General features: G+C 38.7%; 1 protein-coding gene across 1 annotated transcript in view; it reads left to right on the top strand.

The window, feature by feature from the left end:
• LOC128837039 (golgin subfamily B member 1-like) overlaps positions 1-11,165 on the top strand; it is a 73,955-nt gene extending 62,790 nt beyond the window's left edge. The window contains exons 24-29 of the mRNA XM_054027861.1: positions 2,116-2,268; positions 3,003-3,170; positions 5,802-5,899; positions 8,152-8,286; positions 9,172-9,286; positions 10,502-11,165. Coding sequence (XP_053883836.1) covers positions 2,116-2,268; positions 3,003-3,170; positions 5,802-5,899; positions 8,152-8,286; positions 9,172-9,286; positions 10,502-10,660 — 828 coding nt within the window. The 3' untranslated portion in view covers positions 10,661-11,165. The remainder of the gene's footprint in view (positions 1-2,115; positions 2,269-3,002; positions 3,171-5,801; positions 5,900-8,151; positions 8,287-9,171; positions 9,287-10,501) is intronic.
• The last annotated feature ends 5,639 nt before the right edge of the window (positions 11,166-16,804 follow it).

Raw genomic sequence — 16,804 nt, 5'->3', positions numbered from 1 at the left:
AGATGATTCAAAGGTTATTTAAACTAGTCCAGTCCAGAGAGACTTCAGAGGGACCTAATCAAATTAGGTGAATGGGCGACACAATGGTAGATGAAGTTCTGTGCTGATAAGTGCAAAGTAATGCACATTGTAGAGAAAATATTAAACTAGTTTTCCACCTTACAGGTTTCTGAATTAACTGTATCAAATCAAGAAAGGGACCTGGTTGTCATTGTGAACAGTTCAATTAAGAGCTCTGCTCATTGGGCTGTTGAGGACAGAAAAACTATCAAGATGCTAGTATGCATAAGGAAGGGGATGGAGAATGATAGTGAATATATTACCATATCTTTACATAAATCAGTGGTGTGGCCTCATCTGGAATATCATGTGCAGTAGTGGTCACTCCATCTTGTAAAGGATGTTGCAAAACTAAAGAGGGTGATAGGAATGATCAAAGGCCTCACTCTTAGGAAGAGAGATTGAAAAGAATGAGATTGTTTACATAAGAAAAGAAACAAATCGGAGAGAACATGATAAAAGTATATAAAATAATTAATGGTATACAGAAGTAAATCAGGAGCTTCTGTTTTCCCTTTTCATGCCCCAAGAACAAGGGGACATCCAGTGAAATTAAAAGGTGGCAAATTCTGTTTTACACAAAATGTAGTTAGGTTGAGAAACTCATTCCTACAGTCTGTTACTGAGGCCAAAATACTTAGCAAAATTCCAAAAGGAATTGGTCATTTATATGGGTTACAAGAACATCTAGAGCTATAAATATTAACAAATGTTGGGATATTAAACCTCATGTTTCAGGGTGTAAGCCAATCTGTAATTGTTGGAAATTAGGCAGAGACCAGATGTGAGGGGAAGATTATCACACATGTGTCCAATGCAAGGTTTCTTGCACCTTCCTCTGAAGTATCTGGTAGTGACTGCTGTTGCTGACAGAATACAGAACTAGATGGGCCACAGATCTCATCCAGTCTGATAATTCTTCTGTTCCTCAGATCTTGTGTATGAACAATAACGATCTAAGGAAAAGTGTTATGTTAACCTAATGTCATCTTTAATGTTTCTGACCCAAAGGAAAGTTGGAGTAAGTTAACCTTCTAATTTGGCTAATGACGATAACAGTTAGTAGCCAAGATTAAGACTATTGTGTACTAACCATTTCTGATAATCAAATCCTGAGTAATATGAAAAACTTTCTAACAGTGATGGCTGCTGGAGTGTGGAATAGTATCTTGAAGGAAGTGGTAGAAGGCCCATTGTATGATTATATATGTAAAACTGGTACTAGAAATGCTAGGTAGGAAACTGCCATTCATTGTTGGAGTTGGATAGGATTGTAGAATAGCAGGCCAAATAGAGATGGACACGGCTCATCTTCTATGATTCAGTGTAATGAATGATGGTGTATTTTTGTAAAGGGATACTCTCTCTTCTTTAAATACATACTTGCAAAATAACCACCTTTCTTTATCAGTGTTTAGAACTTTAAAAATGCTTTTCATAGTTTTTCTTTTGTTCATTTTCTGTGTTTTGCTTCACTTAGACACTTAATCAGTGAAGTTAGTCTAATTTGTTTAGAGTCATTTTCACTTCATGTTCTCCGTGTTGCAGTGGGTGGATTGGAAACACCAGTGGGATGCTAGTTTATGTCAGTGTTCCCCAAACTTTTTGTGTTGCACCCCTCCCTATCCGTAATAGAACCTGTCCGCGCCGCAGCCAAGAGCAGAGCCATGGTCAGGGCCAGGGCTGTGGTCAGGAGTCGAGGCTGAAGGCCACAGCTGGGGCTATGGTTGGAACTGCGGCCGGGGCCAGGAGCAGAGCCGGCACCGGAGCTGTCACTGGGGGTGGGGCCAGAATGGAGCTGGAGGCAGAGTGGGGCTGAGTGGAACTCCCTCCCTCCTCTCCCCCTATACTCCTCTGTGGGGGCTGGCCCGGTTTGGGGACCACAGGTTTATGTAAATAAAAACAGTTTTTGTTCGAAACTTGGGACAGGCTTGTGAAAGGGAAATAATAATGGGACTGTAGACATCACTGATTTAAAAGTGTGTTAAAACAATGGATTATATATCATTATCAATTTCTGTAGATTTAACCTTGAATTTTTGGGTGGTGTTTAAGCCATTAGAAACAGTCACTCTGGTCGGAAGTACAAACAGTCCTGAGCAATTGAAACATCTTTTAGCTGAGAAGAGCCAGCTTCAGAATGAACTGCAACGCTGTCTTCAGGAGATGCACCAGAGGGAGCTGCGTTTCCAGCAGATGAACTCAAAGGTAGGGAAGGTGATAGCTGTGACTACTCTGGGTAAATTTGGAGCATAGTTAATGTGAATATAGAAATATTTTCATCTACCTGAATCTGGGAACAAGGCATATTTAATTTGTGTACTGTGTATTTATATTACTACAACATTAGCTCACACAACATAGTTGGCTCAGAGTGGAACTGGCAAGCTAAAAATCAAGAATGTCTTTGAACTATAGCTGTTGTTTGACTGAGACAGGGCCCTTGACCCTGCAGTTTGCAATGCAGAAGTTGCAGCATCAAAACTATATCTCATTCAAAGCAAAAAAGACTACAGTTAAGACGGGAGCAGTTGAAATTCCTCCACACTTAGTACGGTATTTGAGCCATATTGTGTCAAAATTTAAAAACTTAAAAATGCATGCATAAAATCAGCAGGTAAACCCATTTGCAATTATAAATCAGGCAAACGTACGCACAAGCAGTTGTGTATGCAGTTTTCTCTCTTGCACCGTTTTGTGAGCAAAACTCTATTTGTGCATGCATGTCTATAGATGACCTTTGGAAAAAGATCCCTTTAAAATCTTTCCTTCGTTTTCTTTTGAAAGTTGTCAACTGCTGCCTTTGCCATCACACTGTCTGTTGATGCACTTTTTTCAGCCTATATACAATTGCTCTTCTTAACTATAAATCTCATCTCTACAGTATATCTCTTTAGAGCGAGAATTGTTAGCTCTTGTTTTGAAATGGTGAATTATTTCAGGTAATGCAGTCAGTAGAAGAGAATGCTGTATTGTCTGCACAGTTGAAGACAGTATCCCAGACTCTAAGAGAGAATCAGCTGCGTTACACTGATCTGCAAAATCGTTATTTCAGATTTGAGAGGGAATACCAGACAGTCCAAGTTAGTTCCTTTCAAGATACTGCTCAGGTAAAATGAACATACTATTTTTCTGTGCTATCTTTTTAGTCTCGTGACCCAACTCCTGATTTTAAAGGGTTGTGATCTTTCCTAGTTTTCCTTTAGTGCTTAATGTGAAGTAAACACCTCATATGGTATTGGTATTTTTGCTGGTTCATGTATCAGTTATGAGGTAAGGAAAATAGCTCTCTTGTTTTTGTAGCTATATGCCACTTTAGCTACTGTCATTTGAATTTGATTTCTCTTATTACTGTTCACAGATTTACTTGTCTTTGCAGTTGTAAACTGTTTCCATGCTACAGACTGTAACAGACATATATATATATTTTTTTAAACCAATGCAAGTTCTGTCTTTGGAGTGTTTAAAGGAAGGAGTCCTATGATTTGTATCTCATTTAAAGAACAGGCTGCAGCAACTCCACTGAAAAGCTATCTGCCAAATAGGTGACCTTGGTGGGAAAGTGGTGGAGGTGATGTTGATAAGAGCAATGTTAAAGGATTCATACACTGAGCCTCTATTGCACTTGTATCATACCATGGATCATCTAAGATTAATCATAGCCAACTTTGGCTAAACTTACCTATGAATGTGCTAATGAGTTATTGAGCAGCGTGACATGCCATTTCTGATCAGTCCCTTTGGCATTCTGAAGAGGCCTTCATTTTGCATTGGGATGTGACAAATGTAGATAATTGGATAATGGTGTCTGGGGCTCTAGCTTTGTCACAGTAAATTTTGTAAGATGTTAAGGGTAATGCTTATGGAAATTATGAAAAGTCAGATCTGTTTTGTGCTAACTGAACTACATTTGCAGAGCCAGCCTTTTAAATTTCTTTTTTGATAAACATATTGGTACCCTTTGTCATCTTTTACATACATATATATTGGGATGCTCAAGAGTACCCACGGTTGTGAGGAAACTCCCCACTACCAGCCTTTAGCATGAAGTGGTCTTGTCTGTGCCTGCTGTAGCTCGGCTCCCTGAAACTAATGTTCTTTGGCAACACAAGCACTGACACCCAGGTCTCTGCAGACCTTGCTGTCTCTGTGCTGGTTAGTGATAGGCTTCACTAACCTCCAGTGCTCAGAGCATTCTCTGCAGTGTCCAGCCCTTAACCCCTGGACACTCACAGAAATTACCAGGTTGCCATTTCAAGGGGTTAGTGTACACAGTGGCTTGTTTGTCAACTGAGGATCAGCTCATGAGCATCGCAGCACTGAGATATATTTATAATGAAAACAATCATAAGTTTATTATCAAAAGCTAAGATTTAGAGAGCGTGAGTAAGGATAATAATGGAAACAGGTCACATAAAATCAATATATGCTTTCTAGAGACTAAACTTTAACAGGTTAACCGTCTGTCTAAAGAAGTCTGTTCTCACCTAAAGCAGCCTCCCCGTGTTTCCAACCAGTATAACTGGGAACCTTCTTTCATGAATGCAGAAAAGCTCTGTTCTTCTTGTTTCCTCAGTGAAGGAGCAAATGGTATCCTTTTTCCTTCTCCTTATATCCCCCAAAGTCCATTGCTTTTGTCCCCAGAGAAAGGACGATCCCCTGTGGTTCGTTCTCTAGTTTGCTGACTCCAAGTTGGTTTCACATCCTCGTGTTGACATTGAATGCAAATAGGGCTTCCTTTGTATTGACCTACAATGCTTAATTTACTTGTGAACTGAGGCAGGCAGGTGAATATACATGCTTTGTCTGGCAGAAACCTGTTTGTCAACTTTTCCTTGATTCACACATTTTTGCAAACCTATTTTGTGTGTGTGTGAGAGTTAGAAGCATATTTTCTGTTGTGTTTGTAGATGTCCATGTGCACATATAACTTCTTGCATGTATTTGTACATGAATCTCACACTGATATTAATGACCATTGTGATCCTGGCTTTATTTAAGATCTCAAGTGATATTCTTTAGAGATAACTACTATGAAAGCAGTGTGCTAGGTGTAGAGAGATTGTCAGACCTGGTAGGAGTTGTTGTTATAGAACAATGAACACTTTGCCAGCTGTACCAGTAGGCCTCTTTCACACTTACCACATTTCAGTTCTCCTGCTTTCCTGTTCTTAACAAACATTGCCTTAAAGCTTTGAAGGGTGCCTTACCACCATCTCGCGCTCTCTCTCTTTTTTAAAACTAGTCTTCCTGTATTAGCTTGCTGGTTTATTGGTAGAGATCCCTTGGTGAGTTTACACTATGTCTGTCCTTTTGTGTGTCTGCAGTGTGCTGCTGATCCCCCGCTCACTGAAGGCCTTTCTTTGGGGGTTGTTTTAAGACTGTCTCTCTGTTTTGTGTAAGTGTTCAGCCTGCTCACTCACCCTATTTATTTATTCACATGCAGAAATCCCCGAAGGCCAAACAATAAATGTGCAAATGGAAGTCATGGAATCTTTGAGTCTTGTGGCTTGCATAGGAAATGTCCTCCTGGCAGCAAAGGAAAGACTCTGTTTGTGTGTATATTTGGGAAGTTGTAATCCCAGAATTTGAGGATTAAATGACAGAATATCAGATACAAACACTAATGGAACTAGTGGAACTAATGTTTTTCAACTGGCAGAACAGATTTTGTAACTGGAAACATGGTCATCAGGTTCTTATTTTTTAAAAATATTATTTTAATATTTTATATTTTCTAGGGTGAAACTAGAGCAGAAGTTCCCCCAGGAGCTCCGCAAGAGAGAGCTGCAGTTATTGTTGAAATAGACAATATGGAACTAAATGAACTCAGAAAAAGGTCAGGATTGATGACATCAATTTATGATGTTTCTTTTCTTGTTTATGACAATGCTACTTCTGCTCTACTGCTTCACACTCCTGTTTCTTTGCAAGGCTGTTTTTGCAAGCTAAAATTGATGTTTAAGAAAGGGAATGTTTACAGTGAATTTAGAAGAGAGGAAGGATGGTCCAGTGGTTAGGGCGCTCACCTAGGATATGGGAGACCCAGGTTTAATTTGCTTCTCTGCCACAGACTTCCTGTGTGACCTTGGCACCTCTGTGCCTTGTTCTCCATCTGTAAAATGGGGATAATTATGATTCCCTACTTCACAGGGATGTTTAGGATAAATACATTAAAAAGATTGTGAATCATAGGACTGGAGGGACCTCGAGAGGTCATCTAGTCCAGTCCCCAGGGCTCATTATTATCTAGACCCTCCCTGACAGGTGTTTGTCTACCTGCTCTTGAAAACTTTCAATGATGGAGATTCCACAATCTCCCTTGGTAATTTATTTCAGTACTTAACCACCAAATTTTTCCTAATGTCCAACCTAAACCTCCCTTGCTGCAATTTAAGCCCATTGCTTCTTGTCTTATCTTCAGGTTAAGAAGAACAGTTCTTCTCCCTCCTCCTTGTAACAGCCTTTATGTACTTGAAAACTGTTATCATGTCCCTTCGCAGTCTACCCTTTTCCAACTAAACAAACCCAATTTTTTCAATCTTCCCTCATAGGTCATGTTTTCTAGACCTTAAATCATTTTTGTTGCTCTTCTCTGGACTTTCCCCAATTTGTCCACGTCTTTCCTGAAATGTGGCACACAGAACTGGACACAATACTCCAGTTAAGGCCTAATCAACACGGAGTAAGTGGGAGAATTACTTCTCGTGTCTTGCTTACAATACTCCTGCTAATACATCCCAGAATGATGTTTGCTTTTTTTGCAACAGTGTTACACTGTTGACTCATATTTACCTTGTGGTCCACTATGACCCCCAGATCTTTTTCTGCAATACTTCTTAGGCAGTCATTTCCCATTTTGTATGTGTGCAACTGATTGTTCCTTCCTAAATGGAGTACTTTGCATTTGTCCTTATTGAATTTTATCCTATTTATTCAGACCATTTCTCCAGTTTGTCTAGATCATTTTGAGTCATAATTATAAGCACTTTGAGATCTACTGATAAAAGCGTATACAAGAAATAGGCATTATTAAGCGTGTAGTTGAATTAACAGTTTAAATATGAAAAAAATTGAGGTATATTTGGTGATATTTTATTTTTAAAACCAGACCTGTCGTACTCAAGTTACGAGTGACTTGACTTTGACTCCGGGTCAGTATTACAGTTGGGCAAACAATGGATTTTTCAGTTAGTTGGCAATTCCAAAAAATGTACAAAATGATTTTCAGGTCAAACTGAAAAGGAAATTTTTGAAATTTCGGGAAAATCAAAAAGTAATTTTCTTTTTTTTTTGGAATTGTGTCAAAACTGAGCATTTTGTTTCAATTTTGGGGATTTTGACAAGAGCTAAGGAGAACTAGATTCACAGAAAGCCTAGGCAGATGAGGAGAAGTAGGAGGAGTCCTCCCTTATTATCTATAGGCTAGTGGTTAGGAATCTTTCTTGGGATGTAAGAGAAACCCAGGTTTGATTTTCCCCCTCTGCCTGATGTGGACAAGGAATTTGCACTTGGGTCCCCCACATTGCAGGAGAGTGCCTAGCCACTGGACTACAGGATATTCTGGTGTGGGTCTTTCTCAGTCTCTCCTGTGGAAGTTGTTCCACTGTTTATAAATAATTAGTCTTTGGAGCAGGGACATGAACTTGGCTCTCCCACTTCTTAGGAGAGTGCCCTAACCACTGTGCTATAGAGTCATTCCCACTCTTTTTTCCTGGCCCAGTGACTGAATTTCCTTTCTGAATGAACTACTTTCCAGCCATTTTGTGACCCTAGTCCTCCTTTGCTTATGTCAAAATACATGAAATCAGAAAGAGAAATTTGGCATCTGGTCAGAACAAAATATTTTAACATTACAGAAACATTCTGAGTGTTCTGGTTTTCTTTAAACTATTCATCAAACTCAACATGAATTTGTGATTAGTTTTGGGTAAGCCAAGACTGGTGAAATATTTTCACTGAAAAATGCAGTCTCTAGTCAGCATACCTGAACCTCTGTAATAAATACAAGTAAATTACATAAAAGGATGATCAGGAAATTTAATCTTCCTTTCTGTGCTTAAATTGATTTAGTATTTGCATTTGCTGTAGGCTTGCAGAGACAGAGCAGCAGTATGATTCAGTGCAACAGGCCCTGTCACAGCTGACAGAAACACTGTCAGAAGAAAGGAGTAGGAGAGAAGCTGCAGAAGAGGCCTTAGGACTCACTGGGGAACAATGTAAAAGGTTGGAGATACTTGCACAATATTTTTCCCTTTTCAGACCATATGAACTGACTGTACAATTGGAGCTATGCAGCAAACCCTTATGTTCACAGGGAATAATGCCTTTGAAATCAGTGAGGGGGCGGGGGAGCTCCACATGGGCACAGAGATTCATTCGTATGGATCTAATTGTAGTATCAGGGCCTAAACAACCAATTGCAGGTTTTTCCCTCTTGGAAGAATGTAAGAATTTTCCTTCTAAGTTACTGTGGCTGATGTTAATACTGAGTGTCTAGTGTGTCTAAAAATTGGAGCTTGAAGTTTTTATTTGTTGTTTGCCACTGTTTTTTTAGTGAGGTTAGTGATGAAAAACGTTGGATTTCTGTGGCTAGGTACAGAACCAGTTTGAGAGCAGTGAAAACTTGTACAGTGCTTGGCTAGTGTGCATGAAGCGCAAATTGCAGGGTCTTTGTGCTGATCTAAATTTTAAAATGTCTACCAATTTTCTAGCTGAACTCACTAGTCAGTACTGTTTCCCCCTCCTTAAATTAGCAGAGCATTCCACGTATAACAGATTTTATACATACACTCAGAGAAATAGATAGCCATATATTAATTACATCCAAATAAATAAAATCACCATCCTAATTTGAGAAGTACTAAATAATCAGCTAGAGAGAGGAAAAGAAAGTTTGGGTTAGTATGAATAAGTAAAACATCCAGAATCGAAAATAGAGGCTGAAAAAGACAAATAGTTTCCCTTTGTTTTCTTTACCAAAAGCAGTAAGGACTAGCTGAGCTGTACAAAAGAATATTTTCATAGATAGATGATAATTGATAATGGTACTTCTAAAGAGTAGATAACTCAGTAATGTTTCCCCCTGCCTTCTCAATTTCTTTTCTCTAGACTCGAAATGAGTAGTTACAGGTCTGTACCTAGAGAATACACTGTTCAGATGGAGACTGAGGAGGAAAGAGAGGCTTTGATCATCAATCCTAGTGAACATATTGTTGTACGTAAGGTAAGTAAATGTGTAACCTGGAAGAAATTCTGAGTCATAAGTTGCCTAAAAATGGTGCTCTCTTTGTACACCGCCAGCTGCAAATGGCTCAGAGAACGGGGAAGTCTTTTCTCTTCAAATTATTTTAATTAAATTATATTTGTAATAAATAACCTGAAAGAATGGAGCAATAAATGAATAATAAAAGAGTAAAACTGTGAACAACTAAACACATTGGCCAGATCCTCAGCTGGTACAAATCATCATAGCTGCTTTGGCTTCATTTATACTAGCTGAGGATCTGCCCATTGTATGTGTAAACACTCTCAGGTGAGAGATTGCTGTTGTAAATATGTATATCTGGAGGTTGTCTTTTCAAGGGATGAACTAGAAGAGAAATATTACAGATATGTGGGAGTGTAATGAATTTACTGAATATATTTTTGAATCAAACACCTGAAATTGGCCAGCATCTCTCTCTGTACTAAAAACCAAACATCTAAGAATCTTTTATAGTGCCCAGAGATCATAGTGATGGGCATACCATGGAGAGATACATATGTGTACGTTCAAAATGTCAGTAAAATATTGAAAATAAAACAGTATGTTTGACTTTATCTTTCAGTATGCTGTTATGGATGGTAACCTGTACTTTCATGCAAACATCAATTACATAAAATATACATCGTTTATGTATATTTTGGGGGTATATTGGGTATTTACATTTATTATATAAATTGTGTGTGTGCATATAATTTAGTCTATATCTCTGCTCTGTGTGCATGTAATTAAATATTATACTCATCCTGTAGCCTCTTTCCCCTCCCTGCTTATCTTTTGTAACTGCTCCATTCTTTTCCCCACAAAAAGCAACAGAGGGTCCTGTGGCACCTTTAAGACTAACAGAAGTATTGGGAGCATAAGCTTTCGTGGGTAAGAACCTCACTTCTTCAGATGCAAGAAGTGAGGTTCTTACCCACGAAAGCTTATGCTCCCAATACTTCTGTTAGTCTTAAAGGTACCACAGGACCCTCTGTTGCTTTTTACAGATTCAGACTAACACGGCTACCCCTCTGATCTTTTCCCCATGAATCCCTTATTTTAATGGCATGTGCGCAGACACTCTCTTCTGCAGACCCAGCTGGAAGGATTACAGTACTTCACAAATCTAGAGTATAATGAGAGCTGCTCTTGCAACTTTTTTGATGATTATTTATTTGAAATTGTTTCCTACAGATGAAAGGAGGAGCCCTTTCTTTCAAAAGATGGCTTCGAGGGCGAAGCCTTTACTGCTCCAAGCTGCTGACCTCAAGAGCAAAATCCCGCTATTTATTCCTCACATACTTGGTGACACTACATCTTGTTATTTTTCTGTGCCTCACTGGCATTCTCTAAATGCACTGCAATTGCTGGGTAAATTATTTTCCTTTAGACAATGGTGTGCCAACGCAAGATAATGGACTTTTCACATGCTGTTGTTAAACTATGCACTGGACACAGTTGTATATATCCTCATTATAATATGTGCATTTTGAGCTTCTTGCTAGAAGTTTCTGTATATCACGGTTACTCCAAAGTTGACTTGAATTGCTCCTTAACAATGGAATATTATATTTGCTAAAGAGAAGATATTCCCGTTCAGTGCAACCTATAAAGAAACTGCTGCATTATATTGTTTGGGAATATATAATGATTGAATACTATTGAATTGGGTTGTAAATGGTATCTTTTCTATATAAATTTTATTTTAAGAAAGTTACACTATAAATTTTAAGGGAATATCAACTATTACTGTTTATTAACTTCTTGATAATAGCAAGAAGCTTTACAGAGTGCAATAAAAAAAAAAGCTGGGTTCATTGTGGGTTTCTTGACTGGAAATAAAACTTTAAGAACTGAACTCCGCTCTATGGGTGTGTGAAGAGTAAATACTTGTAATTGTCTGTGTTGTTGCTAACAGGACGCACAATTATGTAATTATATTAATGAGAAAAGACTGACCGCTAACAACAAGGAGAACTTTGACACTAGGAGTTCGAATATCGAATCAAAATTAAGACATTCCTCCTTAGCTAATCTCAAACTGCTTTTAGCCAGATCACATCACTTCAAACTGCAGTTGCTCTACCCTATCTCAGTTAGCTGAATTACTATTATTTTTTGCTTGTTATACTAGTTTCTGGCATCCCCAGTCAGAATCAGGCTCCACTGCACACATAGGGCATCTGGACTGCTGGCTTTTGAAGTTTTCTTATGTTCTCTTAAACCTTTGGATAAATAGGTTGTGTGTTCATGCACACATTTCAGAACATTTCTTCTAATTCAGTTAAGTGAGAAGCACATAATACGTTTTCAAGTGAGTGGTGAGGAGACGTACTTTCAGCTGTTTTCTGTATGAGCATAATGAAGCATCTCGTATAAAAATATGCATGCTTTGTTATAATGTACACTGAAGTTGAGTGAAATTTTCCGGGTCCAAAAATATTTTTTGTGAAGAAGAGAGACTGCTGCTAATGCTGTGACCTGATGATTACTATGTAATAGGGAGTTTTGCATTATTTTACCAGTGATTTCAGCTATAGCAAATTATCTGTAGCAGAGTAGTTCACTTTCTGAACCTGTTTTTAACAGAACAGATTACTGTGTATGCGAAATGTAAATGAGACATTAATATCAGTTGAGGCTTTAGCTGGGATCACAAAAGTCCTTTAATGTAGTATTTCATGTTGGATGTTAAAGTCTTGGAGATGTAGTTTTTTAAACACCAGGTGACCCATCAGAATCCGATTTAGTGCCTTTTTGGCAAATATGATTTTTTTTTCCTTCAAGTTTTACCACCAAAGGCTGCTGTCCTGCTACCTTTTTAGCCTTTTTCTTCAGTTCATTAAATGTTCTTATTTTATTTTTTCATCAGATACATTATGCTGCTTGCACCATACATTATTTATAGAATCATTTTTAATTAGAGCCAGAATAGGATATTGGTGCATTTTGAATCAGCTTGATAGTGATAGCAATTGTATTTGTGTTTACATGCACTCTAATTACAGATGACACACAATGCAGGTTAAAGTTTAAGGGAAAGCCAGAAAACTAATTAGCTGAGGCCATGCTTTTTGCCATACACAAATAACTGATCCAGAAGAGCTATGTTAAAGACGTGATACCCATTAAAAGAGCCATGTTAGAAAAATATTAGCTGATCAAATGACCTTGTTAAAAAGGAATAAATTATGGTCACCTTAACTTTCCTCCTAAGGATCACAAAGGAGTGCTTGCAGTTGGGGAAGGCTGTCTAAGTAAGCTCTAACTGTGTGATTGTCATGTTCTGGGGTGCAGTTCAGATCAGTGAGAGATTGTGTCACTGTTTGTATTATAACCATGAGTGCCCCAAAATGCTTCTGCTCCCTGCCTGTGGGGGACACATAACCAGCATGCACTTCATGTTCTGTATACTGTACACCTGACTCAACACTTTGAATCCAACAGCCTGCCAGCAGTTACCACAAACACACTCATGTCTTACCAGACTTGGTTAATGTTAGCAGTGACCCCAACACATTCCCAGTCCCAAATGTTCCCAAAACCATGTGCTCTGTAGTATGTAGCTCTCTCCTGAACAGCTCATGGAAATAATAGTTTGCTTATTCCTTTAAAGAGACAAAAGCACATTGTAGCTTATTAACTTACAACTGGGTTAGAAACACCCTTCCTTGTAACTACTGCACGGCATAGTACAAATAAAACAAATTTATTAACACTAGGACATAGGTTAAGTGATGACAAGAAATAGAAGTAGAGAAGGTTACAAGCAAGTAAAAGTGAAAATATGCATCTAAAAGTCTAAAGCTTAATCCAGCAAGTTACAGGATTTGTTCAAGATGGTTCCTCTCTCTCTCACCAGTCTTCCTTTTTCCTACCCCTGGCTTTCCCTCGGTTAGGATCTTCCACAGAAATACAAGATGATGGCTTCCTTTGACTTACTAGATGAAAATCTTTATAGGTTTCTTACCTATATTCCATTTCCAGAGATTTAAAACTCTTCCCACCTCCATTGAAGGACTCAGCTTGCAAGAGCTCTGTTACCTTATGTCTGTCTAGTGATGGATAATTTAGGAGTTCTCTGCCCCTCCCTTTATAGTTCAGTAAACCTTTGAAAATCAGATGTCTCAAAGTTCATTGACTTTGCTTCAAGAGGGAGGATAACCTCATGCTCTTTTTCCTTCGTGGTCTTCCCGTACCCCTGCTCATTTCTATGTAATTTGGGCTTCCACTGTTTTTGGTCACACCTTGCTTAATTTCTTTGGCGACAGACGACGTGACATTCCCTCCGGTCTTCGAGAGACCAGTTTCTCCCTTTGGGTAAAAGACTGTAAAGCATAATATCTGAGTATTCATAATCCCTTATGTAGAGTTAGTACATACAGTTCACATTATTAATCAGCAGTGTGTCATGAGCTTTCATAAAGGATCTTGCTCAATGCACTTTTATAATACAATAATATTGTACGTCAGTTGATTTAATTGTTTGAGGTTCAGCCCTCTGTCTTTATAGACCAATGTATTTTTTGAAAAGTAAAATCGAGACCAGGCTTCTCTCTCCTGCGGAGTGTAGATGCCAAGCTGTCTCCTCCCACACTTGCTAACCTGATAGCTTTGTTTACCTAATGTGTAAATAGACCTTCATTGTCTCTGCCTGATGATGGACTGGTCAGAGAAGCAAACTTACTCCTTTGTCTAGGGCAGACCTGTTTACTAGCTCCCTCTGACATGCCTGGTTTAAACACATTTTAGTCATAGTTCTAGCATATATCCATAACTCTTAATACCCATTGCGTACGTACATCATGCAAGAATATTAATGATCAGTGAGTTTAGTTTTCCACAAAAAGAACAGGAGTACTTGTGGCACCTTAGGGTACATCTACACTACAGGGGGGAGTCGATTTAAGATACGCAAATTCAGCTACGTGAATAGCGTAGCTGAATTCGACATATCGCAGCCGACTTACCCCGCTGTGAGGACAGCGGCAAAATTGACTTCTGCGGCTTTCTGTCGGTGGCGCTTACTCCCACCTCCGCTGGTGGAGTAAGAGTGCCAATTTGGGGATCGATTGTCGCGTCCCGACAGGACGCGATAAATCGATCCCCGAGAGGTCGATTTCTACCCGCCGATTCAGGCGGGTAGTGTAGACCTAGCCTTAGAGACTAACAAATTTGCTCTAATAAATTTGTTAGTCTCTAAGGTGCCACAAGTACTCCTGTTCTTTTTGAGGATACAGACTAACACGGCTGCTACCCTGAAACCTTTAGGTTTTCCAATGACATTACATGACATCTTTTAGATACCTAACGCATGTTATAATGAGTGTGTCAGGCCTGACACGTTACTGACAGAATAGTGAACCACAAATGAGCCTGCGTGACACAATGATACTTAAATGGTCAAGTTTACTGAGCTACATTTAGGACTGACTTGATCCTCCTTTCCAAGTTTGGCACTCCCATGCATATGTGGGTTTAGAAATCCTAGGAAGAAGGCCAGGTTATAGTTAATTGTGTGTGTTTTAACTTTGTCGTTAAATGGCTAACCCATTTTTGTAAGACCTAACACAAGAAAAGGTATCTTCTAGTAGATAAAAGATCTGCATGCATGCAACATTTCATAAAAATCTCTCTCAACTAGTGTGGACTTTGCAATACCCAAGATTCACAGTCAAATTTGGCCTTTTATAATAGTAATGCTTGTAGCTGTAATGCTCTTGTCTTCAACTTGCTTTCAGCTTCTTGCTGTGGGAATCCTCATCTAAAACCACTTGTCTAAATTAGTTTTGATTTAGCAATACTTTATAGACAAGCGGAACTGTCCAGGTTTATGGTGACATAACTGAAATGAGTAGCTTTCCTAATTGTCTTCAGAAATGCAGTATGCAGTGATTGCACAGCATTCATGAAATTATTGTTGGACCTGAGGATATTCCACACCACAGTCCTTGATAGCGCTTGGGTATTGTTCAGTTTAGACCATATAAAAGGCCATAGTTCCACTACTCTTATTGGAGCTTTGCTGAATTATAACAACTGAGAATTTGACCGATTATCTATTCAGAAGTGTTTGTAAAATGTGTTGCTGGGATTCAAGTGACTTCAAATAGTGGGCCTGATTCTGATCTTATTTTACCAGTTTTTACCCTGCTGTAGCTTTACTGCGTGCAATGGAACGGCTCCTGATTTATACCAGTGTAAATGGTAACAGAATTGGGACCATTGTTTTGAAGACAAGGAAGGAAGGAGGAGATGGATGGGTATTGTCATTCACTATATGACTGATTTTAAATGATTTCCTATTTCGTTCGTTAAAACAAATAGGGACCATGTTTGGAACTTGAGACTGAGATTCAGGACACATGAATTACTTCTTCACTCTGCCACTTCCTCTGTGACCTTGCATGGCAATTGCTTCTACTGTCTCAGTTTTCTCTATTTGTAAAATGGGGATATACCTAATGACTGACACAAAATAAAGGGAGGACATAAAACTAGATGTTTGCAAAGTGCTGTGGTCCTTTTGGATAAAAGGATCTGTATAAGTGGCAGAATGTTATTTGGAAGTTTGAAAATGACTGCTGTTCATCTGTGTGAAAGAAAAAGGGAATGATGAACAGTTTAGAAGTCAGTCTGACTGCAACAGTGACAGCTGTTCAGAGATCAAGAAAGTTTACATAATCAGGCAAGGGGATACATACGATCACGTGAATAACCTTTCTTCCTGTGTATAAGACCTACTCTCTAGAAGTGAAAGGCACTTCTAGAGAGAGAAGAAAATTGAACACCTGGTGAGTTTTGAAATGGAAAGAGTCTAATGGCTACAGGGATGTGGCAGATACAAAGCTGATTGTAAGAACTTGTCACATGGACTGAAGTGAATCATCGACTGAGGGTTGAAGGAATCTTGTACTTGAATTCTGCTACATAGTCACATGGCTACATTCAGGGTGGGGTATTTACAAAGTCAACCTTTATTCATAGTAGTGTCTGAGATGAGTAGTGTCTCCTTTTTGGAGAATAGTGAAATAATGCAGAATCTCAATTACTACTGTAGGTAAATGTTGACTCCTTAATAGCTACCACTGTAAGTGCGTTGGCCAACACAGCTATTGCTTATTCTCTTTAATGGGTCTTTATTTCTTGGATTTTGACCAAGACTGTTTATTTTCTATTTAGATTCCCCATTTCATGATCTTATAAAAGTTCAAGAACGTCACAGCCCTTTTGTGATAGACACACTGTATATAATAACCCTCTTTAGATGTAAAATAGTTATCACTCAGTTGGGTGACTTGTTGCTGATTCAACCCCCATTTTCAGGTACAGAGTCATCCAAGCACCAAGATAAGCTGGCTATTTTCTGTCTCTGTACTACAAAAACAGATAACGTGTACAGTTGAAACACCAGTACTGTACATGGTAAGAACTTTTCCTTTAACCAGTGGCAGCTTCTAGGTGGCTGGTAAGAGAATGATAGTAGGCTATTTTTAG

This window comes from Malaclemys terrapin, chromosome 4 (assembly GCF_027887155.1).
Source record: "Malaclemys terrapin pileata isolate rMalTer1 chromosome 4, rMalTer1.hap1, whole genome shotgun sequence".
NCBI classification, from domain to species: domain Eukaryota; kingdom Metazoa; phylum Chordata; order Testudines; family Emydidae; genus Malaclemys; species Malaclemys terrapin.
This window is presented reverse-complemented; position numbering and strand designations above follow the sequence as displayed.